The sequence below is a fragment of the Chrysemys picta genome, chromosome 8 (genome assembly GCF_011386835.1).
Source record: "Chrysemys picta bellii isolate R12L10 chromosome 8, ASM1138683v2, whole genome shotgun sequence".
Taxonomy (NCBI): domain Eukaryota; kingdom Metazoa; phylum Chordata; order Testudines; family Emydidae; genus Chrysemys; species Chrysemys picta.
In genome coordinates, this window is record NC_088798.1 from 94718019 (window position 1) to 94743125 (window position 25107).

Consider the following 25107-nt stretch of genomic DNA (forward strand, 5'->3'; position numbering starts at 1 on the left):
CACAGAACCAAACAACACTGAGCAATCTAATGAGCTATATTAACCTATGTTTGAACCACGATTACTTCTAATGGCATGACTCTCTTCTTATTCCACAGTAGGAGTAAGCACCAAGGAGATCATAACCCGAGATCTCTCCTAGGAGTTAATCACAAACTTGAGCAGGTCCAGATCTCTGTCCAGGGCTGTAATGTGTCTCAGTCCAAAGGATTAGGACATGAGTATCTGGCAAAATTAAAATTTCCCACTGAAGTGGGAAAGAAAGAATAGCAATAGAAGGAGGAACTCTGTTTAATTTTTCCATGCAAGGTCCAGAGAGTTTGGTTTGCTATTTTCTTTTGTCCACCAGATTGGGAAGAGAACGTATGAGAGAGAGAAGCATCCGAAAGGCCCCAGAGAAAAGTGGAAATGTCCAGACTGTCCTAGACAAGAATGGCTTTCTGGAAATAGTGCATAAACCCAACAAATGAACAGTTACCAATCAGCAGCATAAACAGCAGCCATGAGGCTGACAGGCCAAGAAGAAAAAGCCTGATTGCTTGCTGCACCTTCAGGGAAAAAAGCCTCTGCGGTAAAACCCCATGCAACAGCTCATCTTCCTGAACAGGTGCCTTAATGAGAGGATTCATTGATCTAGTCCAGAGATGGGCAAACCACGACCCGTGGGACCTTCCTGCCCGGCTCCTGAGCTCCTGGTCCGGGAGGCTAGCCCCCGGCCCCTCCCCTGCTATTCCCCCTCCCCTGCAGCCTCAGCTCACTGCGCCGCCATCGCAATGTTCTGGGTGGCGGGGCAGCGAGCTCCTGGGGCAGCGCAGCCTGACCCGGTGCTCTGTGCTGTGCGGTGGCGTGGCTGGCTCCAGCCGGACGGCACAGCTGCCTGTCCTGGTGCTCTGGGCAGTGCAGCTGTAGAGCCAGCCACTGATGCTCCAGGCAGTGCAGTAAGGGGCCAGGGGTTCCGGGGGCGGTCAGGGAACAGGGAGAAGGGGTGGTTGGATGGGGTAGGGGTCCCCGGGGGGGACAGTCAGGAATGAGACGAGGGGTTGGATGGGGCGGAGGGGGCAATCAGGGTCGGGGGGCGGTCAAGGGACAGGGAGGGGTGGATGGGGCAGGAGTCCCGGGTGGGGCAGCGGGGGGGGTCGGATAGGGGGCGGGGGGCTGGGCCATGCCTGGCTGTTTGGGGAGGCACAGCCTCCCCTAACCGGCTCTCCATACAATTTCAGAAACCCAACGTAGCCCTCAGGCCAAAAAGTTTGCCCGCCCCTGATCTAGTCACTTGCTGAAAGTGTAGAGGTAAGTGCCATACTCAGTACCAAGGGGGAACATGGCCTCTACCAGGATATTTAGGTCTGCCCAAAAGCAGGCCTGCAGTGTTGTCCATTTCCCCTAAGTGCAAAAAGTATATATGCTACCCAGGCCAAAGATACGACTATGCAACACAAACAATACAGCAAATGCTATATTATATTTGAGCACATGGCCCTGGAGGACTTTCTTGCCAATGACCCTTTAGTAAGAAAATGATTTAAGACCTTGATAAAAGTGTTTGGAATTAGTTTTATTCCACTTCCAGTTCATAGCCCATCCTCCTATCTTCTTTCATTCTAGCACATCCCCACAGGTACAGGTTAGTGAGCCATAATGTAGAAAGTTCGCTGTGTAACCTCCACTCTTGGCTGACATCAGAGCGCAGCTGCCTTGCAGAACCAACGGAAACCAAGGCTGAGAAGCTGAGAACAATCTGTGCTACAGGTAGTGATCACTACGGTGTTGGTTAGAACACGAAAACCAAAAATACACTACGGTAGCAAAAGCAGAGGGAGCAAGTCTCCATTGGCCAGGCTGCAGCTGTGAATGATTAAAGAGAATGAATCCTACTAAATGCACGTACACACGCTTTAGACACGATACATTTAATTGTTTTGATCTTTCACAAGAAAAGGAAATAGATGCACAGCACAGAGAAAATGGCAAGTCTGTTGCCTCAGACTGACAGGAGATGTTTGCAGACAGAAAGACAAACAGCAATGGGTGATATGAGTCACAAGGGGAAACATGATCAAAATCGCCTCAGGAGCCTTGGAGAAAAGGTGCTATAGAACTACAAAGTATTTATTAATGAGCATGGTTCTCACAGCTACAACAACAAAACATTCTCAGACATAAAAATAAAGCAATGAAACTAAAAATTCTAACTCCTGAAATGTAAATGGATCAAAATCTTCCTGTTCTGCATTTCCGAAGCATTTACCGTATATACTCGTTCATAAGCTGAATTTTTTTAGTAAAAAAGGGAAGCACCAGAGAAGGGGGTCGACTTATGAACGGGTATAGAGAGGGAGAGGTGGGACACAGCCCCTCCCCCTAACAGAAGGAGCAAGGAGAGGCAGCAGAGCCAGAAGGGAAGAGGTGGGGCCAGAGTCTCTCCACGCTGCTCTCCCCCAGCCTCCAAAGCAGCTGCAGCTCTGGGGCTGGCAGGCTGCAGCCATGCCACTTGGCCCCGCCCCCCAGAGCAGGCTGCGACCGCACTGCCCGGCCTGCCGGAGCAGCTCCAGCCAGGTCAGAGACATCCTCCCCTGACCCTCCCCAGATAAGGTGGGAAGGGATGGGATGGGGAGAGTGTGGGGGTCCCAGGGTAGAGGTTGGGTCATGTGGGAGGTGGTCACAGGGGTTACTCACCTGACCCCCAGCTTCTCCCCCCCCCCCAAAAAAAATTTCCCCACCAGTTGCTGTCCCGGTCCGTCAGGGTAAGCAGCCGGTGCACTGGGAACACTTTGTTTACTTCGGTTTATCTCCATGCCTGCGGACACTCGAGATAACCAAACCATCTCGGCCCACCAGCAGCTTATCCTGATGGCTCGGGAGCCAAAGTTTGCTGACCCCTGAATTATAGGGTCAGCTTATGAACGGGTCATAAAAATCCATCCAATATCCATCTTGGGGGGGGGGGGGGGTCGGCTTATAAACGAACCGGCTTATGATCGAGTATATACGGTACTCCTTATTTAAACACCTGCGGGGGGGAAGGAGTGAAATCTGGTTCCAAAGATTGAGACGTGGTGTAATCAGCACAGTTTCTTGGACACCTGGCAACAAAGGGCTTGACTACACTCTGCTTTGCACTGTGTAAATTGGTAGAAGAAAAAACTATTTGATTATATCAGTGTAACCCTTTAGTGTTTATGCATTTACACCGATATCCAAATGTTTAAACTAGGGCAAAAACCTCAGTGTAGACCAACCCTAAGGATAGGTGTTAGGGCCCACGAGGGATTTAAGCGACAAAAAGGCTTAAAAATCTACAAGAAAAAGTGAGTTGCTAGATGGCATTTGGTTTATGACCGGTTACCACAGTGGAGGATAGCAGATTAACCACTGCCTCTCTTCCCCCCAGAAGTTTTCTTTCTACAAGGAGACTTCTTAACTGCAGCTGATTTTATATGAAATGTTTTTAATCTCATTCTGCTGTAAAAAAAAAAAAAGTTTTAAAAAATGTTCACAGATTTCAAAAATGTTTAATGTAAGTGCTTGTTTGTGTTTCTATGCATAACAGTATTTGGCCCTTCCAAGTGGATAACTGTAACAGTATCAAAATTACAACCTTGTGTCAGACACCAAAAGGAAAAACCTATGTGGGGAAAGATCAATTTTATTTATCCGGACTCCACCCCATCCCCAGCCCTACCTTGAAAACACACACTCATGTCACTCATGAGACATTCCCGGGCTGCTTCTTGAACTAACAGGGCTTAGCCCTGGCACAATTCTAACACTGCAGTGACCTACTTTGTAACAGACATTTCCATACAACCAAAAGAAAAATGAGCTTCCAGACTAATTGCCGTGAAGAAACAAATGTCAAATGCCAGCACTAAAGTACTACACTGCTTTTATTAGGAAAAATTAGTTAAAATGTATCCACCAACATTTAAACAGAGTGCATGGATTGGTGGAACCCTCCTGAAATATGCAATACTCAATTTTTGTGAACACTGTTTTTATTTCATTTTCTGCACCTGCTCTTAGCCTAGCATAATTCCTCCATAAACCCTGGAATCCAGAAAAAAGAACAGGAGTACTTCCCTTAGAGACTAACAAATTTATTTGAGCATAAGTTTTCGTGGTCTACAGCCCACTTCTTCGGATGCTGTAGCCCACAAAAGCTTATGCTCAAATAAATTTGTTAGTCTCTAAGGTGCCACAAGTACTCCTGTTCCTTTTGCGGATACAGACTAACACGGCTGCTACTCTGAAACCTGGAATCCTGAGTACTTTCCCTCTGAGGAAAGAGTTTGACATGTAACAGATGGATTAAACAATAGAGAATCCTGTAACTCAAAACAGTAACAAGGTGTTCACAAGAGCTTTTTTGTTTTTTAACCTTTTACTTATAAAAATGCTTTGGACTTCAGTTAAGCTTCTTTGCTCAGCTTTCACACCAGCTTTGAAATAGAAACCCCAGGCACTTTGACAGGTCATCTGTGTCACTGTAACTTCTAGAGATGCCTCTGCTGAAATTTTAGTTGGTAAATTCCTGCTGACATAGACCAGAACAGCTGCAAACTTTGGGCCAGTTCAAGTCAGCGTGGGTTTTCCCTGCCTCCTACAGAGATACTCCTGAGTAAATCACGACAAACATCACTATCCTCCTATAGTAACAGTAAATCAAAGCTGGATTCATCACAGAAACAGCGAGGGTGCATCTGTGAAGGAGAAATACAGGTTTAAACTCTTAATGGACCAAAAATTAACCTAATAGTATGTTCCAAGAAAATTGAGTCTGAAAGGCAAGAGGGAAGAGGAAACAGTGTTTGGTTGCTGTTGAAATAGTCCTGACATAGGCTGCACATGCATCATATTTTAAATTATTAGAATATAAAACTGCCTGGAAAAATGAACAAAAAATATATGCAGCAACATGAATAAAGTAAAATGTAATAACCTAGCAGCTGAAATCTACCTAATTTTTCATTTCAAGCCTTCTCATTTTCCCTGTCTCCTGTCTATGATTTGCTCTCTTCTGTGCATTCCCCAAAACCCACCCTTCCATCTTTCCTTTTCCACTTTCTTTTAAGTGGTCATATAGCCCAACAGCAAAACCCACCTTTGCCCAGGGTTTGGAGAGTCTGTTTCTGTGCCTGTGCGTATATACAAAGCATGTGGGGACTGAAAACAGTGTTCTGCTCTCAAGTACCACTTGCCACACCCAAAGCTCCAGCCTCCCACATTTAAGAGTCCAGCTGTATGAGAACCACTCCTCTAGCTTAGATAAGTGTTTTAGCATTTCCTAGGTAATGCTCTACTTCACACGTACTAAGAGTTTAGAGATGCTTATGAGAGACTGATCTTTAATTTTTTAATTCATAATTGCCATGTCAAATGTATCAACTGTATTAGCAATTTTATCAATAGTAGAACTCTGCTAGTCCACATTAATTGCTAAGAGTTCTACTGCAAATTAGCGAGAAAGCAAACAAAATGCATCAGAGAATTTTTCACTTGACCACAGCTCAACTCAAGAGGAACCCTGTTCATTTATTTGACCAATGCAGTTTACATGTATTTAGAGACCTCTATAATGATCTAGCAAAAGATACTATTTAGTGTGTTTTGTGAAGTAGCGAAAGTCTCAGAAACGTGAGACCTCTCTGCCACACACTATTAAATCTTTGCTGAGAAATTGGGAGAGACATTAGCCCTCTGCGTGTGCAAATCATGCAGTGTATGCATTAGCAAAGTGAAAATTATTCACTTGCATTAAGAATCCAGGGGATGATTTCTTCTACCCGCTGAAAGACTCCTGTCAGCTCTACATCTCCTAAGCCCTAAAACACTGCCATCTTTCCCTTTCCATAAATCATTCCAGTCCTCACCATGCACAATTCCAGTCCTCACCATGCACAGTTCCCCTTTCCTTCCCATGGCTCACACACACAGTATCTGCCTGAACTATCCTCTGCAGATAAGAATAAAGCTTAAAATCAATTGCACACCCATTTATCTCACCAAAGGTTACCCCTGGCACTACTTGTCCCCCTAGTCAACAGCCTCAGCAGTGAGGTCACAGATTGAACAGGCCAAAGGGACTGAACTATCCTCCTCTATCCCTAGAGATAGTGCCTCCAGGCCAGAGGGAAAGTGTCTTTTAGTACAGCAACATGAGCTTCACTAGACAAAGGGGCTACACATAGCAATGTGGGAGAAGAAATACTTTCACATGTGAGGATGACAAAAGGACTGTAATGAGTGCTGGCTATTTGATGAGAGCCTATAACCTGATTGTGTCTCCGGAATTACTAACAGGGTGACCCCAACCACAATGGATATCTTTTTATTTATAAGCAAAACAATACAGCTAGCTATTAATAGCAAGCACATGCAGGCAATGCTCCCTGGATTCAGTGAATGTCTTTGCGGGCCCTTTTAGCTCAATATTCCAATTCCAAAAAACAAAAACAAAAAAGCAGCCTTTAGTTATAGTGACTTCCTGCCTTTCCCTGGGAGGAGCTACGCAATGGGAAAAACTGCTAAGGGCATTTTACCCTTAAAAATAACAAACCCTGCCACACTCTATATGATTTGTTTGTTCTTAAATCCCTTCTCTCTCTTAACAAAGCTCTGCTAAAACAGCAAAAAGTCCATTGTGCTCTCCTGCTCCTTCCCTCCCCGCTCCGAATACCACAGTGACTAAATACAAGTTCTCCTTTAAATAAAACAACAACCACTAAAAAAAATAATGCAAAGCACTGAAGCAATCATGAGACTCCTTGTGCATATTTGGCTGGTGGAAGTAGCTGGAACTCCCTCTCCTTTGGCTTGAGCCTGTAAGCATCTGAGGTTTTGAAACTACGATCTAAACCAGCTTTTCTGCTTTTTAAACAGCCTTGCTCTGGTTCCACAGAACAGGCACAAAGGTCGTAAGAAAGCATCTGGTGGCTTTTTTTTTTCTTTTTTTTTAATAGATAGCCCAAATTTTTATTTACAGCCCGCTTAACTCATTCCAACGGTTGCTCGACTCCTTGCTAATCTTTTCTGTATACATGGTGAAGGAATGGCCAGGTACGGTCTCCTATCCCTGAAGCTGGCACGTGAACAGCTCAGTCACTCTGGGTGGTGTTTTCACTTCTTTAAACACTAACCAATGAGCTCGAGGGCAATTATGAGGGCAGATTATAGGCCACCCCTATCACTGAAATCAAAACTTTACCAAACCCTCTGCCCCAAAACGTTTCAAGGTGACCTAAGCACTGGCAGTATGATGAATCAGGCTGCATAGGGACAATATATTTGATGTGGCGATGTAGTCTACCATATCACTGTGATAACTTTGATCTCCTTACAATTTTGATTTGCTTTTAACTCCCATTACTATGGCTTCTCCATTGCAACCCCTGTACAACAATCACTTATTAACCTGCCATTGGAAGCAATGGTACATTTTCATCAGCACAGCACGTGCATTCTGTCTAAAACAACGACACAGCAATGAAGTGGTTAATGAAGACTGAAGCACCACAAATGCTGAGTGATCATATACAGCAGTCAGAAAGCTAGGATTTCTTTCCTACTGCATCTTCTCCATGTCCTTCTTTGCATTAGTGATTCTTTCACACATAGGTTTTCAGTTACCGGAATGCAGTCAGATCCGACTCAAGACGCCACACACATAAGAAATTTTTCTCGGACTATTAACTTTTAGGGATGGTGGAAAAAAGAAAGTATATCAAAGCCATACACTTACTTTGCCAAGTGGTTCGTGAGCATCTGCAGCATCTGTCTGTTTTTTTCTGGGAGCCGATGAACAAGGTTGTGGATCTCTGAGATTCTGGACTCTTGATTCTCCAGCTCTGCATTGGGAAACAAGAAACTATTCCATCTGCTACCTGCTTTTTTTAATAAAAACCACCCAGATCAGGACAGAGATTCAATCAGAGATGTAGGTGTCTTGAATACAGCCGGGTAGTAAATGGTTCGCCAATCCCGTGAAGATTTTCAAGATTTCAGAGATTAGAATGGCCAATAGCCGAGCTACAGAGTCAGTCTCTGTCTCTCAATCCCTCCTGTTGGACCTGTTCCATTTGGGATAAATAATTAAATATTTGTTGCACCAGACAGACTGGGCACTCAACTGAGATGCAGGTGACTCAGGTTTAAGTCCATCTTGCGGGGAATATTTAAATTATTTATATTAAGCGGAACAGTTCCCACAGGAGAGAGTGAAATTAGCAAAGGAAGAACTTGAACCTGGACCTTCCACATTGTAATCACCAGGCTACAGGCTATTCTGGGAGGTGATGGGGAACGTCTGTCTCTGTTTCCCCCCTCCCCTCCCCTCGGTTCTGGATTTGAGAAACCCTCCTGATCAAACCTTCGTCAGATCTAGCACATTTCCATGAGAAATTTTGGTTGTGGCAATTGACATTTTCCAACAAAAAACAGTTGTAGAAAAATTCCTTGACCAGCTCTAGCTTGAAGCCCTGGTTTTGCATCATCTCTCTATTCAGCTGCACTGTGGGGCCTCAAAATTCTAAGGTTTCTTTTTACCCATGTAGTCTCCCATGATGAATACGAGTGTCTAAAAAAAAGGGACACGCAAACCAAAGGGGGTGAACTAAAGTACTGAGGATGGAGGCTGACAAAATGCCAAGCAAAGCCAAGGCACTTGCGACCGGAGAACAGGCTGATTGTAATTCAAGTGGCTACCATTTGGCTTGTTTCAACACAGAAAGCACCTGAATGTGCTTGTATGATAAATGTTCAATCTCCATAAGGGTAACTTTAGCCCGATAACTGGAAAGGTTTTGACAACTGGTCATCCTTATTTCATTCACAAAAGTGGAAATATCTTAATATTTGCATTTCATTTATAGCATGAGGCCTTTGGTGATAAAATCATTGGAAGCCACCTTATTAAAAGCCCTCCATTGGGTATTTCATCCTCCCTTTCCCTTCTAGAAAGGGCAGGTTCAAATGGAGTCAGTTCAGCACATTAATGTACCAAATGAAATACTAGCAATATCAGCAGCTACATACCTGGTTCTTGTTTTGAGATTCAAGGATGCTAATCTCTTTACAAACAATTAACTTAACCTCACAATGGCCCTGTGAGTTTAGAAGGCAACATCCAACCTCACAGAAATAAATCTGAAACATGGAGAATTTGAGTGATTTGCCCAAGGTCAGTGACAGTGTTGAAATAAGGGAACTGGAGTCCTGATTCCTGGTCCCAAACGCCATTCAATACCTCAGAACAGCACTGAACAGCTTCAGATCTACCAAGGTCTGCAACTTAAATCCATAATTACACACCAAACAGAGCCCCTGCCTCATAGAGTGCACTTAATGAGCAGCTATTCAATATTTTGATTTCTCCTCATTGTTCAATGTGTGGCCCCAGGACTTGTTTACTGAGCACTATTCCCTCTCTGTACTGAAGATAGAATTGCTCATTTCTTCATAGACTTTTCTCTTTATAGACTCATCACTTCATTTCCGAGTGCTTTTCAAATATTAGTGAACTTATTTTTGTTACACTCCTGTGAGGTGAGGAGGTGGAGCATGCCTATAGCACATGAATCTTTGGCGAATTTAGAGGCTAAAATCTAAAAAGTCTCCACGGAGCATGTACGAGCTACAATTTTTGAAAGGCTTACAACTTGGCTAAATGTGGGCAGATTTTCATAGGGAGAGCAAAAAGTCACATCCCTGACACAAAAGCCACCGACTGACATCCCTTATCAAATTTCAAGTCCTCCTAAAAAGTATGGTGGCACTAGAGCTTTTGAAAGAAAAGGTAACCAGGACTTTTTAGCCTGGGCAAAAAAACCACCTTATTTTTCCCTTGCCTCATTCTCAGAAATGCAGCACCCATTTTAGCTGAAATTTTCCAAAAAAAATCAGCCCGAGGTACACACTTCATGGCAAATTTGTGCTCAAACTGTTAAGTGTGACAAAATTATAGGCAACTGAAAACAGGGGCTAAAAATGGGAAGTGACAGGCAATCTCAGTAAGTGGTTGTAGCAACCCTTCCTATAACTGTAGTAGGAATTTGGTATGCATCTGTGTTCTATAATGAGACTTCAATGACTAACATCCACTTGTCACTATCTCTGCTTAAATGAGTGGGGGATTCATTTCATGGAGCATCTCTACTGCAATTAGAACCAAACTGCTACCTAACAGCTGATCAGAACTATGAACCTCAATGGTAAAACAGTAGGACTACTGAAAAGCAGTGGAAGAAAGGATGATAGAGAGAGACTTCTGAAGATAGCACAGATTGAATTAGATTAATGGAGAAGCGCTGCCTAATAAGTGCTACTGTCACCTGTAAATCTGATCTACACGCAGATTTCGTACTGATAGCTATTTTGATTAGGATGTGTGATTTTTTTAACTGAAGTAGTTATTGTGATACAACCCCTAGTGGGAGCACAGTTGTACTGATACGAAGGTGCTATGCGGAAATCAGCTATACCAGTATAAGCACTTTTATACTGGTATAGCTGCATCCACACTAGAATTGTACTGCTTTAATTATACCAGTATAATTAAAGTGGTACAACTTATGTTCGTGAAGCCCTAGACATCAGTGTTATAAATAAGGTTAAGATTTTGTCATGGGGGTATTTTAGTAAAAGTCATGGACAGATCGCAGGCAATAAACAAAAATTCACGGAATCCTGCAACCTCTCTGTGACTTTTACTAAAACTACCCCAGGGGGCAGAAGGGGGAGGAAAGACTAACAGTCGGAACTTGCTGGAGGCTGACTGCTGGCCACTGCTCCAGCTTCGCCACTCCTCCTGCGATGCTGACCCAGCCCGGCCGCTGCTCCTGTGGCGGTAGGTGACCACTGGTCCCAGGGGCTACTCTGGACCTGACCGCTGCTCCTGCTCCAGCTTCAGGGGCTGACCCGGTCCCGAGCTTTTGCTCTGGAGGTGGCGGCCACTGCTCCAGCGGCCCTGGGGGCTGACCATGGAGTGGAAAACACAGTAGTGACTACACACCACACAACAAAAACACTAACCCAGGAACCAAACCCTGCAACAAACCCTGGTGCCAACTCTGTCTGCTTATCTATTCAAGGGACACCAATATAGGACCTAACCACATCAGCCATACCATCAGGGGCTCGTTCACCTGCACATCTACCAATGTGATATATGCCATCATGTGCCAGCAATGCCCCTCTGCCATGTACATTGGCCAAACCGGACAGTCTCTATGCAAAAGAATAAATGGATACAAATCTGACATCAGGAATTGTAACATTCAAAAACCGGTAGGAGAACACTTCTATCTCCCTGGTCACTCAATAACAGACTTAAAAGTGGCAATTCAACAAAAAAAACTTCAAAAACAGACTCCAATGAGAAACTGCAGAACTGGAATTAATTTGCAAACTGGACACCATCAAATTAGGCCTGAATAAAGACTGGGAGTGGGTACGTCATTACAAAAACTAATTTCCCCCTACTGATACTCACACCTTCTTGTCAACTGTTTGAAATGAGCCACCCTCATTACCACTACAAAAGTGATTTTTCCTCCCTTGGTATTCTACTGTTAATTGAATTGTCTCATTAGCACTGACCCTCCCACTTGATAAGGCAACTCCCATCTTTTCATGTAGTGAGTATATATACACCTGCTACTTTATTTTCCACTCCATGCATCTGATGAAGTGGGTTTTAGCCCATGAAAGCTTATGCCCCCAAAAATGTGTTAGTCTTTAAGGTGCCACAAGGACTCCTCATTGTTTTTGCTGATACAGACTAACACGGCTACCACTCTGAAACTTGTCACCATACTTAAAGAGTATCAATGGTTTGCTGTCAAACGGGGAGGGAGCTGGTCAGGCAGATCTAAGGGGACCTGCAGGGCTTTGTCCTGGGTCTGGTACTATTCAATATTTTCATTGATGACTTGGATAGCTTGGAGTTTGGAGCGGAGAGCATGTTTATAAAATTTGCAGATGACACCAAGCTGGGAGAGGTTTCTAGTGCTTTGGAGGCTTAGAATTCAAAATGACCTTCACAAATTGGAGAATTTGTTGGAAATCAACAAGAAGAATTTCAATAAATACCAGGGCAAAGCACTGCACTTAGGGAGAAGAAAATCCAATACACAAGTACAAAATGGGGATATAACTAGCTAGGTACTGCTGAAAAGGATCTGGGGTTATAGTGTGTCACAGATTGAATATGAATCAACAATGTGATGCTGTTGCTAAAAAAAGATATCATTCTGCGGTGTATGAACAGGAATGCGTCATATTTAAGACATGGGAGGTAACTGTCCTGCTCTACTTGGCACTGGCGAGGCCTCAGCTGGAGAACTGTGTCCAGTTCTGGGTGCCACACTAGGAAAGATGCGGACAAATTGGAAAGAGTACAGAGGCTGGCAAAAAAAAAAAAAAAAAAAAAAACAAGGATAAAAGGTTTAGAAAACCAGACTTGTGAGGAAAGGTTAAAACTGAGGGGGAGCCCGATAACCATCTTTAAATATGTTACGGTCTGTTATAAAGAGGATGGTGATCAACTGTTCTCTGTGTCTACTGAAGGTAGGACAAGAAGTAATTGGCTTAATGTGCAGGAAAGCAGATTTAGGTTAAATATTGGGAAAATCTTTCCAAACTACCAGAATAGTTGAGCATTGGAACAGGCTTCCAGGGGAGGTTGTGGAGTTTTTAAAAACAGGTTAGACAAACACCTGTCAGGGTTGGTCTAGGTTTATTTGGCCCTGCCTCAGCCTAGAGGTCTGGATTAGATGATCTCATGGTCCCTTCCACCCATACACAGCTATGCTTTCATGACATTAGGACTGAAAAATACAACTAATTAGAACTCCAATAACCCATCTGTGGTACCAATATGCTTTCCTCCCACTTCCCATCCACCAGCATCTAGAAAAAAAGTACACCCAACAACATGCACCTTGCATCTCAATTCCGATTTTGTTTTACAGCATTTACCAAAGTCTGTCTTGCATCAGGAGTTCAGTGGGAGAATACTGGCGTTGGGGTTACATTCGGTTGTTTGCAAAGGAATTTTTCTCTTTAGAAGGTTGTGACAAGCACACATGCACAAAAACTTACTTGCTGCTTTGATGAAGCTTCTTTGAAACTGGTACATCATGAGCGGTCCAGGGAGCATTCTGGAATAGGAATAGCAAAACATACACAATTGAGCAATAAAATAATCACTGAAAAGCAGCTTGGAGTCTGCTGTTCCCATAAACCCATTCTTAAATCATAAAGGACACAGCTAAGCAATACCAACTTTCCTAACTAGTTTCCTCTCATCAGAAAAAACATAATATACAGAGGGGCCTTTTTTTTTGTCTTCCTTTCCTCTCTATAATTGAATCAACTATCACTTCAGAATTACCACGATATATAAAAGAAATAACACAGGCCAAAACTCCCTATAAATTCTTAAAACCTTGTATTATATATAAACAAAATACTAAGTGACTCGATGTTAAAATGTGGCACAGAAAACAGCACTAAAATTCTAACGATCATCATTTCCATAATGAATTTTCCACATCCACCCATGCCTTGGAAATCTTAATATGTATTTTGAAGGAAAGCTTGTGTAAACTTTGGTGCTGATGAAAACGAGAGACCAAGAGCACTGGCTAAAGCTATGCATGGCACATGGTAGTGCTGTGCTAATTCTCTGTGCAGATCTTAAAATGGATCGCAATCCTGTCCTGCAGCTTCTCTGATATTTTAGTCATGGGCTTCTCTCAGATTTGCCTATATACTTCAGTCCTGACCTGTGAAATGACCTACTATTCCAGTCCTGTGTCTCATACTCTCACCTTATTACTGTGCTAACCGTTCAGAAACTCTCTGGAGCAAAGATTGCCATTCATGCAAAGTTATGTGCTGGCTTTGTGACCTTCCAGGCTGACATTGACCAACCTAACTACATTTGTCATCCACGTTGGATTTTGTTTCATTTTCTTATGCTTTAAAAATACGGACATGGCAGGTAGCAGCATGTTCTGCATAATGGAATAGCTATTGCTACTTGCAAACTAATGGGTATCCCTCTTTTTGGATTAGGAACCACCAGTCTGTGAACAGCTCATCCCATCTCTAATATTACCTGTCAATGCATAATGCAATGCAATTAAAATGAAGGTTAGGGATGCGAAGGGGCACATAATTAGAAGTTTGTAGTTTATTAATTACTGACAAATCCTTGCATATCTTTATTACTAAATAACTAACAGGAAGAAATTAATTTTAAGGCGGTACCAAAGGAAATAGTGTGATGTTGGCTCTAACATTCCTCTCCACAGTATCAGTTTTCTTTCTCTGAACTAGTGCCTCAGTAAATGATGTTACATGTTATACTTATACAATAATAGAAGATAACCCAATTGTAACAATGGCATCAATTTTCGTGTGGTTGGACTGTACCCACATGTACAGTTCTATGCCTAGATATCAAAGAAAGCCTTATGAATTTTCATGGTCCTTTTGGAAAAACAAACTAACACTGAACTTTCTTCCACTAAGCCATCAGGACAACAGATTTGCTAGACAGCAGCATACTGGAATGCATTGTGTCTTCACTTACAGGGAAAAGCCTGAATCAAGAGACAAATTTAACAGTGAGATACGCAAGAATAAGCTTTTATAAGTTACGGCTGTACCACCTGAGTAGGGCCATGAAAAACACGTCATGGACTGTGAAATCTGGTCTCCCCCGTGAAATCTGGTCTTTTGTGTACTTTTACCCTATACTATACAGATGTCACAGGGGAGACCAGTGTTTATCAAATTGGGGGTCCTGACCCAAAAGGGAGTTGCAGGGGGTCACAAAGTTATTTTAGGGGAGGTAACGGTATTGCCACCCTTATTTCTGCGCTGCCTTCAGAGCTGGGTGGCCGGAGAGTGGCGGCTGCTGTCTGATGGTCCAGCTCTGCAGGCAGCAGCTCCGCAGTAAAAGACGGCAATACCATACCAGCCCATGCTTACTTCTGCACTGCTGCTGGCAGTGGCTCTGCCTTCGGAGCTGGGCTCCCGGCCTGCAGCCACCGCTCTCCAGCTGCCCAGCTCTGAAGGCAGCGCTGCCGCCAGCGGCAGCAGCGTAAAAGTAAGGGTAGCCGTACCGCAACCCCACCTACAATAACCTTGTGACCTTCCCCCCAACTCCTTTTTGGGACAGGACCCCTACAATTACAAGGCCAAATTTCAGATTAAAATCATGAAATTTATGATTTTTTAAATCCTATGACCGTGAAATTGACCAAAATAGACCCTACACATTAGCATTTGTACAGTATTCAGTAAACTCCCAAAGTCCTGCCCAAGCATGCATGGGGTTCAGTGGAAAAGCCAAGGTGGATTCTTTAAGAGCAGTCTCTTCCTTAGTTATTTTAAACTCGTTCCCCTGTCAAGAAACTTGGGTAGTGGGTGAGGCTATCCCCAGGACACTACAGAACACACTTGTGGAGACATATAACACAGGAGGCGTTTCTCCCCTACCTCAAGTAAGTTTTCAGTGCACTGGTGATAGTCTTTATCTCCCACTCAGCACAGATGTCTGTTTCTGTTTCAGAGGCTGTTTTGGGATCTAGGGAAGAAAGGCAACAAAAGAATGAGTGGCTCAAAGAGAACACATTAAACAACGTAATCACCTCCAAAGTTACTCCTGTGGGGTTAGCACTGAAGGAAAATCCCACTGCCCAGTTTCTCAATGGTCTCTCCAAATAACCAACACCAGCAAATACTTTTGAGCCTTGAGAGCTGTTCCTGCTTACAAGGATATGGATGAAGACGGCGACCGCAGGTTGGACACTAGGACTCACTTGCATATGTTCAAAAGCAAAAAGAAGAGGCGCTCACCACTCATGGGTGATGGGACCAATGCTTTTGTTTCAAGCGTGATAATAAAAAAGGTTTCAAGACACTGCTGTGCTTAGATACTACAGTGATGGAAGCAGAACAATATCAGACAGAGGCAGACAGACTAGATACACGCCATTTAATGTAGACTTTGGGACATAATTGCAGCATAAATAAATACATCAAAATAATATAAGGACAATGGCAGCAAGGCATGCCTAAATGACTGGCAAGTGATTTGGGCACACAGCAGTACAAATTAGTGGTGGGGAACGCACAGTGACCACTAGTAACCAGGGCCAGCTGTATCATACAATTAAAGCAGGCAAGTGCCTATGGCAACAAAATAACAGGGGAATAGGACATTCAATAACTGTGTGCATGTGACACTGCTGGCTGGGAAAGGCAGGCATTTGCTTGCTTGCCCAGGGCAGAACCACCACTAGACCTAGCCCTGCTGGCAACTGAGGAAATTACACATGCGCTTGACCCCCTTTGTTCTGCAGCTGGAGTAAAAGGAGGAAACAAAGTTGTCGCACACAGCACTACATAGCAGGACATTGGCACAGCAGCGTGTCAGCAAATGATCCACTGTGTCACTCGACCTGGTAGACCCTAGCTTGCCACTCCAGAAACCTGTTGCCAGATGAGTGTTTTTGCCAGCCTGACATTTGCTGCTAGAAGATGGAGGGAGAACTCCGGCCATAAAGTTCCCATTGGCTTGCAAAAGCAGGAACATCTGCAAACATCCTCAGGGGCCCTGCTGGCAGAGTTCTACAGCAAGGAAGCTTGTACGTGGTCAGCTTTCTCTATAGGTATACGGGTGATGGAGAATGTAGGGTATTCTTGTTTACTTTATTTGTATCATGGTGAGGGGAGAAATACCAAACCCTATTTTTAAATGTTGTAGAGCAATGAGTCTGGAAGGCGGCACGGGGCGGGCGGGTTATCGGCTTAGAAAAATCATATTTTGGTTTGTTTTTTCACCTCTGGCCTCTTGATGTCATTCTATTAGTTTCCTACATCCTCTTCTCAGCAGACCGTTCCTTGGCATCCTTAAAGATTTTTTAAATGTCTGATTCATCCCTCCCCATCCCTGGAGTCACATGCAGAGATTTACAAAAACTTCTGAACTTCCACAACATGAGCAAGCCCTGGAGAGATGTCAAATATTACTTCAACTCTCTTAATTCTAGGGGCAATCCGGCTCAAACAGCAAGACAACAGAAGACAGAGCCTGGCTCTAAGTGAGAAGAAATTGGCAAGTTTCACATGTGCAAGCCATTGCATGAACCACATCTAGTAAACCAGCTATTTAGCCTTCTCCTACGCCAGGCCTCCAACCAAACAAATGTTATGTAACATTACAGAGAAGAAAAAAAAGACTCAAATAACAGTCAGGCTAGAAGGCTTTTTATAGCAATATGAGGCAAGTTTCTCAGAGCTTAAGCACATCCATTTTAATATACTTCATTTCCAGGCCAGCCTGTCCAGAGACTCCTGAGCAATCTTTGTTTTCAAAAAGGGCTGCCAATTTCTGCACCTCCCTGTCGATCTCTCTGGTATGCTGGGAGTTCGACTCTTCTGATCCTCAGAGCCTACCTGGGAACAAATTAAACACTTCTGGCAGTCTCTAAGTGCTGTATGTTCATATTCATATCAGCAGTTTCCTTTCCCACGCTGATCCTTGCCCTCCACATGTGCATGCATGCCTCTGCCCTGGGCAGCTTTAACTCTGCCCTTCACCTTCTAATTCCTGACGTTGCAGCCACCATCTTTGCCCAAGAAGGGTTGGTTCAGACTCAGGAGCTCTTCCAGGCACTCACTGGGCTCAACACTTAGCAGCCCAGAAAGTGAGACGCCTAAGCTAGGAGCGGCAGCCAACCTCCTGCTTGGCAGTGCAAAGTACTAACCACCAGGCCTGCCCCCGGGCTGTTTTTAACTTTGAGAGTCCCAAATCCACACATTCCTTCACATGCCACCATGAAAGCACAGGAGGAGAGATGATCCATTGCACCAGTAAGAGAGGGGAAAAAACCGCTGCGCAAACTGTGGCCAGATCAGAGTGAACCAGCAGCTCACCTTTTATGTCAAGGTGCTCATTTTCCCAAGGCTTCTCCAGCTACGCCGTGGTGAGTGGCTACTCTCCAGCCCTTTCCTCTGGCCAAAGAGACATACAAAAACATCTTCCTCCGGCTTGCCTGGACACACACGGAGGGAACCCAATGAGGCTGTGGATGGCTGCCTTCCTCCAGCCCACAAAGACCAACTGTCCACTATTACCTCCCTGCCAAAGGAATGCTCCTTCCCCACTGGCAGCTCCTAGGGCCGGCTGCATATAGCACTAACAGAGCCTGCTTCAGCCCTGAAGACGAAGGGAACATTTGGCAATGCTGTTTTCCTTCTGGGTCCTCAGCACTGTGACTGCCTCTGTTTTCACTGGCCCAACTACCTGCCACTCATGGAGACTGCCAGGTTTGGCTCCCCCAACCCAGCAGGGACCAGGAAGACTGTGGAAGCAGCTTGGCGCACACACCCACACACGACAGGTAAATGAACGGCTGTAAATGGTTCTTCCACACCCTCTGCTGGATGATTTTAGGAGAGGCTTTCCCAGGCTCTGTGGGAAAGCATGGCCCAGTTATCCCCAACCCAGACAGGCTGCTACACTTGGCATCATGAGGGCTCAAATAAGAGGCCATCAGTGGAGACCCTCTTGGCTCCTCGGCAGTGTAGAAACACAGGGAGCGATTCTGTGCTGCACCTTGTAGAGACACAATATAAACTTTGCAATTGGGTGGAAAGAGTTGGGGGACTGGGGAGGTAAATGGCTTAAAAGTCATTTTGCATGGGCTGCTTCAGGAGCTGAAATGGCTCCCAAAGTAACTTAGGCACTCAACCCAATCTGCTGAGAACCTCTGTAGTACACAGCACCTTCCCCACCCCCACCATCTGCAGACCCTGGCCTACCCCCTACACTGGCCTTTATGGGGCATTCATTTTGCTGTCTTCACAATGTCTCTGTCAGGGGAATTCTCTGGTTGGCTATGTGGCCTGACATCGCAACAACATATGGGGGCCAAAATGGGTTTTGAGCTCAATATGGTGCACCTATCTGGAGTGAAGTAGCCTGTTCATTTATTCTATTTTTATTTTTAAGCACTACTTACTCCTCTCCTTCCCCTCATCTCCTCCGTGGGCCTCCCTTCCCTTTGTGTATTTCTTTTTAAAATTACCGTTAAGAAACAAACAAACAAACAAAACAAAACACATGCAGCTGTTCTGCACGGAGTGAATACGAGGCTTTGGCCAGCAAAATGTTTACTTCCAAAACCCAAGATCTGAAACAACTGCAGAGGAAGTTGTGCTTTTAGAAACCTGGAGTCATGCTGCCTCTTCTCTGATCTCTGTAAGCTTCCAACTAGATCAGGAAGCGAGGGCTGTTTCGAAGTCATTGTTTGTAGTCAGACAATATTTAAGGCAGTATTTTATCAGTTTCTGTAGAAGCTCTGGTGAAACATCCTAATGCCATTACAGTAAAATAACGATTGAAAAAGGCAGGAACCATTTTTTCTTCCTGGAGACTTCTAGCATTTTGTACTTCAGTGCTACAGGGCTAAAGGATTGCTCAAATCAGTTACCGTCAGGTGGCTGTTCAGTGACCTACGTGAAGTGAGTGGGCATTTTCAGTCCAGTTCCTAGCAGACAACTGTCCATGTTCCAGAGATCATCATGACAACTGTCACTGACAATTAAAACCAAATGACATTAAAAACCACCATTACGTTTGCATTAATTGGCACCATGGTGGTAACCCAGGTAAACGCTCAGGTATGGAATCTGCACAACGAGTGAAGATCTTGGCTCTTCCAGGTAAGAATCAAAAAGCATTGTCTGGTCACTCTTTGAGAAGGGGAAAGCCATGAATAAGTTCCTCTTGCAGGCACAAGTACATGCTTCCCGTTGCTTTTGTGCTTGTTTGCATTCCATTTCTGAGTTCATTTATTGTCTAATTTAATTCTCAATTTCTTAATGATTGGTAGGTGAATTTGACTATATTAATTTCCTATATTAATTGAAGAGTGATAAATAAAACCCTAGGCCTTGATTACAAGCTCGGGACACTGACTGCAAACAACCCAGATATGCATGAGAATAGAAAGTGAGCCTGATCTGACAATGGGAGTCTTTCCATTGATCTCAGTGAAAACTGGAGCAGGTCCGTTTGATGCAATTGAAAAAGTGCTCGACTGCCAGCCTGCAGGAAACATAGAATTCCGAAGCATATAATGACTACTAAAGTCAAACAGCAGGCTGCTGGGTGCAGCTGATTACCCTCTATCATTCCCTGGATTCAACTCAATGGTTACTTTTTCTGCACTCATTTAAAATATGTTCCTGAATTTTAAAACAATAGGTAAAAACTGTGCAATTTTGAAAGCAATTAAAAGTTTGTATTGAAAAAGAGTTCGGGTTTCCTTCATGGCCATGGGTTTATTTTAAAGAAAAAAAACATCAAAAGGGGTAGTGAAAAAGATAAACATTCAAAAAAAAATCTGTATTAATGACAAAAATCAAGTGTGTGTCACACAGACACCACACAAACAAACACAATCCTTCCTAATCAGTTTCAGTGTGACTTGCCATCTGACTTGCTTTTTAAAAGGAGACCATTTTTATTGGTTAAAAATAACTTGATATGGTCACAATGTGCAGAAGTTAAAGGTTTTTTATATCAGTGCAACTTAGAGAAGACTCAGCAAGATGTATGTTCAGACAAACACAGCAAAGATGAATGTGAACAATAACGGGAAGTAGAAGCATGAACATTTCTTCTTCTATGAACCCCTCATCACAACAGACATGGAAGAGGTCAACATGTCCGCCCCCACCACCGTACCAGCCAATGCAAGATCCTTTCCCATGCACATTTACTAGGGGTTTGTCCTGCCTAAGCATAAACGTCCCACAACATGGAGCTTCCACTGCGTCCCAGCTGTTATGAATAAGCTTAACAAACGGACAGAGATTGATATTTTGATTTAAAGGATCACGTGGTGGTCGTCTGAAGAAAAACAAGGCAGCCCCAAACACAACAAATTCCAAGATCAGCAGAAGTCAGGATGTGGGTTTCATTTTGGGTTTTTTTGTCGACAATAGCACTGGTGACTGAGAGGAACTGCGAGGCATCATCTCCAATCCTGAGCCTGCCCACCCAGGCATACTACCAACTGAACAACTCCCATGGCACAGAGAATCAAGTTAGCTGGGGTCGCAAACTTTCAGCTTGATGTTAAGTTAAATGACTAAGAATGATTAAACCCTGGAAAAAACAAGCACTCTGATGGAAATACAGCGAGATGCTTGCATACAATGGCACAGCTGCTCCCCAGAGGCTGATTCTTCCAGATGGTGTCTGAAATGCCGATTAGCCTATCCAATGACATCTTTCCCAGAAGTACTGCAGCCAGTGTTGCAGAATGTCTTTAGTAAATTTCTGGGAGATGTAAGGGGGAGGGGAACAGTACTAGTCACCGCTGCTGTTATTTCAATTCCTCACCACTTTCTCTATGATAAATATAATCATGTACTAATTCTAATCACCACTTGGGTGACATTAAGATGGTTTCAAAAACAGCCATAAAGATATTTCATCATAAAGGCCAATGGCTATAGGAAACCCCACTCACCACTGACTACACTGGCAAGGATCAGTAGAATCACTCAATATGTTATACTCCACCATGTATATAAGGCGCCTCTAAAGAACAGATTTGCATGCTGGTTCTATTACTATCCTGTGTTTGTGTGCATGTCTTAATACAAAGCTTCAAAACCAGCTGTGCTTGATAAATAAGTAACTCTTTGGAGACATTTAATGGCAGGGGCTAAAGAAATATAAACACTTTACAAATGTTGATGAATTAAGCCTCAAAAGAACCCTGACAGAGAGGTATTCACCATTTCACCAGTAGGGAAACTGAGGAGCAAATCATTTGCCTTCGGTACACAAGTCCCACAGCAAGAGCGTGGCAGGTACCGTATTTGAGTCTAATGCAGCTGCTGCCAATGCAAAGTGCTATCTGCAAATACCTCCAAGCTCTGAGCACAGAGCAGCACCTTCTATAGAAAAGGGTCACTCTGAAGGCCTCCACAGTAGTGTGCCACTTACACCAATCACTGCTCTCTGAAACCTGATCCACTTGCCATTTAATCTGTATGTGAATCACTAATGCTGACCACATTCATTTCTAAATATAAAGGAAACCTGAAGTTGTAAGCAAAATCTGCTCCTTAGCTCATGAGGTTTTGATCTGAATAGTCAACCTTTGAGCAGGATGTTGCTTTTGCTTTAAACGCATGACGTCCTAAAAAAAGGCAGGGGGGCAAACGAGGAGGGAGAGAAAAAGCAGAGCTCAGTTCGGCAGTCCCTTTACAGAGAGCTTGTGTCTGCCTGGAGGCTGGTACTCAGCAAAGATACACCCCTTGGGTTCTGTTGTTAACATGAGGAGGTCAGGACATGCCCTTTTCCAGCCAGACAATAACAATATTGAAGAGCAACAGGGATTAAAATAAATGACCTTGCAACACCTACTTGGGTGACACCCCTAATCATCTAGCCTGCCAGCGAGCTTAGGCCTCATTACTATGCTTCAGACATCAGCAGCTAATGAAGACATGGCAGGCAAGACACAAACACTGACTAGATCACCACGTTGTGAGGCACGAGGCCAAAGACGGAGTGTCTTCAGCTATTAAGGAGATGATGCTTTTGGATGGTGGCCAAAACTTTTGATTCCTCTGAGCACTAAAGAACCCACAAAGGACCAAATCCAGCCATCTGTTACAGCCAGGGAAACTTATACTGAAACAGATCTATTTGAGAGAGCAGAACAGAGGCCATGATTTGGCCCATTGTGTGGAGACAATAATTCCAAATGCGTTGATAGTTCTCAACACTAAGCATTCTGGTTAAAAAACAAAACAAAACAAAAAACCAGAGGTCCTGGCATATTAGATCAGATTGTGCGGTGGGTGCACTCAAAGTAGCAGTTTATGTTTGCCAGTGGCCAGTACCTGATGCTTTTTTGAGCCAGGCTGGCAAACGTATGACCCATGAGATAGATCCAGCCCAGATGATGTTGTTACCAGGGCCGCCCAGAGTGGGGGGCAAGTGGGGCAATTTGCCCCAGGCCCCACAGGGGCCACCATGAGACTATAGTATTCTATAGTATTGCAACTTTTTTTTATGTAAGGGCCCCCCAAAATTGCTTTGCCCCAGGTCCCCTGAATCCTCTGGGCGGCCCTGGTAGTTACATGGCCCATAGGACATATTCAGATTGTCCATAATCTATGATAACCTTTCATTAAAACAATAGCCCTTATGGCTGCAGAGATAGGCTTCCAAATATGAACAGAGTGTGACTGAAGCAGTGGTGTCTGTCTTAGTCTGCAGGGAGCCTGGAACAATGACTTGCAGGTGTGACCGCCTCGGTCCCCTGTTAGCCTCATTGGACTATCAACTTTAAAGCACAATTATGAAATTTCAGTGTCAACATTAAACAAATTAATCACTGATCACTTTAGTGGCTAGCCTGGAGATAGGGGTGGGGATGAAGTACACAGGATTGGAAATTGGAGTTGTTGCAAGGAGAAAATGCAGAGGGGAAAAAAACGGAGGAGGATCAAAGATTGAGAAGGGGGAGAGAAACCAAGAGAGGACAATAGGGTGGACAGCGCAGCAGTCCAAAGGGTAGACAGCACAGTAGTCCCACAGAGAGCAGATTTTCCAATGAGTGATGAATGTGACAATAAGGCACTGAACAAATAACTAAATATTCAATTACAGACATCTACTAGTTAGAGACACCTGCTAATTTATATTGGGCCTACCAGGCACTAGACACCATGAGATGGGGTTGGAATGTTACCACGTTAACTGGCTGTTTACAACTTTTCTTAAGTGTTCTTGTCATGCATGTCTAGAGTGCTTGGCGCTCTGGGTGGGTATTTTTCCCTATGGAGTTATTAAAGCTAAAGCAATAAATGAAATTGTAAATCCAAGTGAAACAGGACTGAAAACCACATGCTTCAGCTTACAGCAGGTTACCTCTTTGGAAACCCATGTGGAAACATCCTCCTGTCATGGCTTCATTTCAGATTTCAGAGCGAAAAAAAGTACTGAACTGCTCTCTTGTGTGCGCAGCTGTATGTGTTCTAAGTTCTGCTGCACTTTTGCATCGATATATCAACCTTAAACTCTTTGGCTCCTGTTGTACATTGCTACTGCCACATGAACAGGACCAGCAACAGGGGTATGTGGCATAGGTGGGTGCCTGAGACAGCAGACTTTCAATAGGTAGTGAAGAGAGGAATGCCCCTACCTTGATTCCAGAGAGTCACTCCCACACGCTGGCAGGGGCAGCAGCGGGTCAGCCATGACTGCTGATACTGCTGGCTGATAGGATGTGAATGTGAATGGGATTGAGGGACTTGCAACCCCTGAGGTTTGTGGCAGAGCAGAGTGGAGAGACAATGCCCCCCACCTTGCTACATTAAATGAGATTTGGGGCCCAGAGGTCTGCACTGACCTCTGAAGTACTGTATCTCACTATTCCGTTGTGCTTGTCTTTAGTGTTCAAAACACCCAGGATTTGTAGCTCTCCATTCTTCATAGTGAGATCAATGGAATTGTGAAAGCAGAAGGAAGACTGCAATGCAGAGGGACTTAGCACAAAGTAGAAACTGGGAAGGAGATGGTGTCACATCATCAGGCTGTTCAGCATACATCACAGAGAGGAACAGTAGCCTTGAACTTCACACAGGCAAAACCTTTCCGAGGTGGGAGGGATGTCTGAAAACCTGACTAGGACTCTGTCTCAAGTGGACATTCTCAAAACACTGGGTTGGGCCTCGTTGGTCAGACACAGAGCCCTAACAATGTTAGCCCCTTTTGCCCTTCCCTTTAGCACATTCATCTACAGATAAAGAAGCTCTTCCAGAGGGGTCTATTGAAAAACCAGATGAAATTATGGAACAGTCACTGCCCCCCTCAATCCCACAGCAGCTAAGCCCAACACACACACTTGCTATCCCCATCCAGTTAATCTACACTATTCCCTTCACACTCGGACCAACTGTTAGAATGGCTGTGTTGAAGTCTGACTGACAGCAGGGTTCTTTTATGACCTACTATGGGGAAAGCTAATAACAAGAAAGGGGTGGGGGGGCAGGGATAAAATA

At 44.1% G+C, this 25107-nt stretch overlaps 1 protein-coding gene across 7 annotated transcripts in view; it reads right to left on the reverse strand.

Annotated features, from left to right (window-relative positions):
- The window catches only part of ARHGAP26 (Rho GTPase activating protein 26), a 597030-nt gene that overhangs the window by 136669 nt on the left and 435254 nt on the right, over positions 1-25107 (reverse strand). For all 7 annotated transcript variants that reach the window (XM_042850866.2, XM_042850865.2, XM_065554977.1 and 4 more), the window contains 3 exons: positions 15505-15592; positions 13096-13154; positions 7739-7844 (listed from right to left, as the gene is read on the reverse strand). In XM_042850866.2, coding sequence (XP_042706800.1) covers positions 7739-7844; positions 13096-13154; positions 15505-15592 — 253 coding nt within the window. The remainder of the gene's footprint in view (positions 1-7738; positions 7845-13095; positions 13155-15504; positions 15593-25107) is intronic.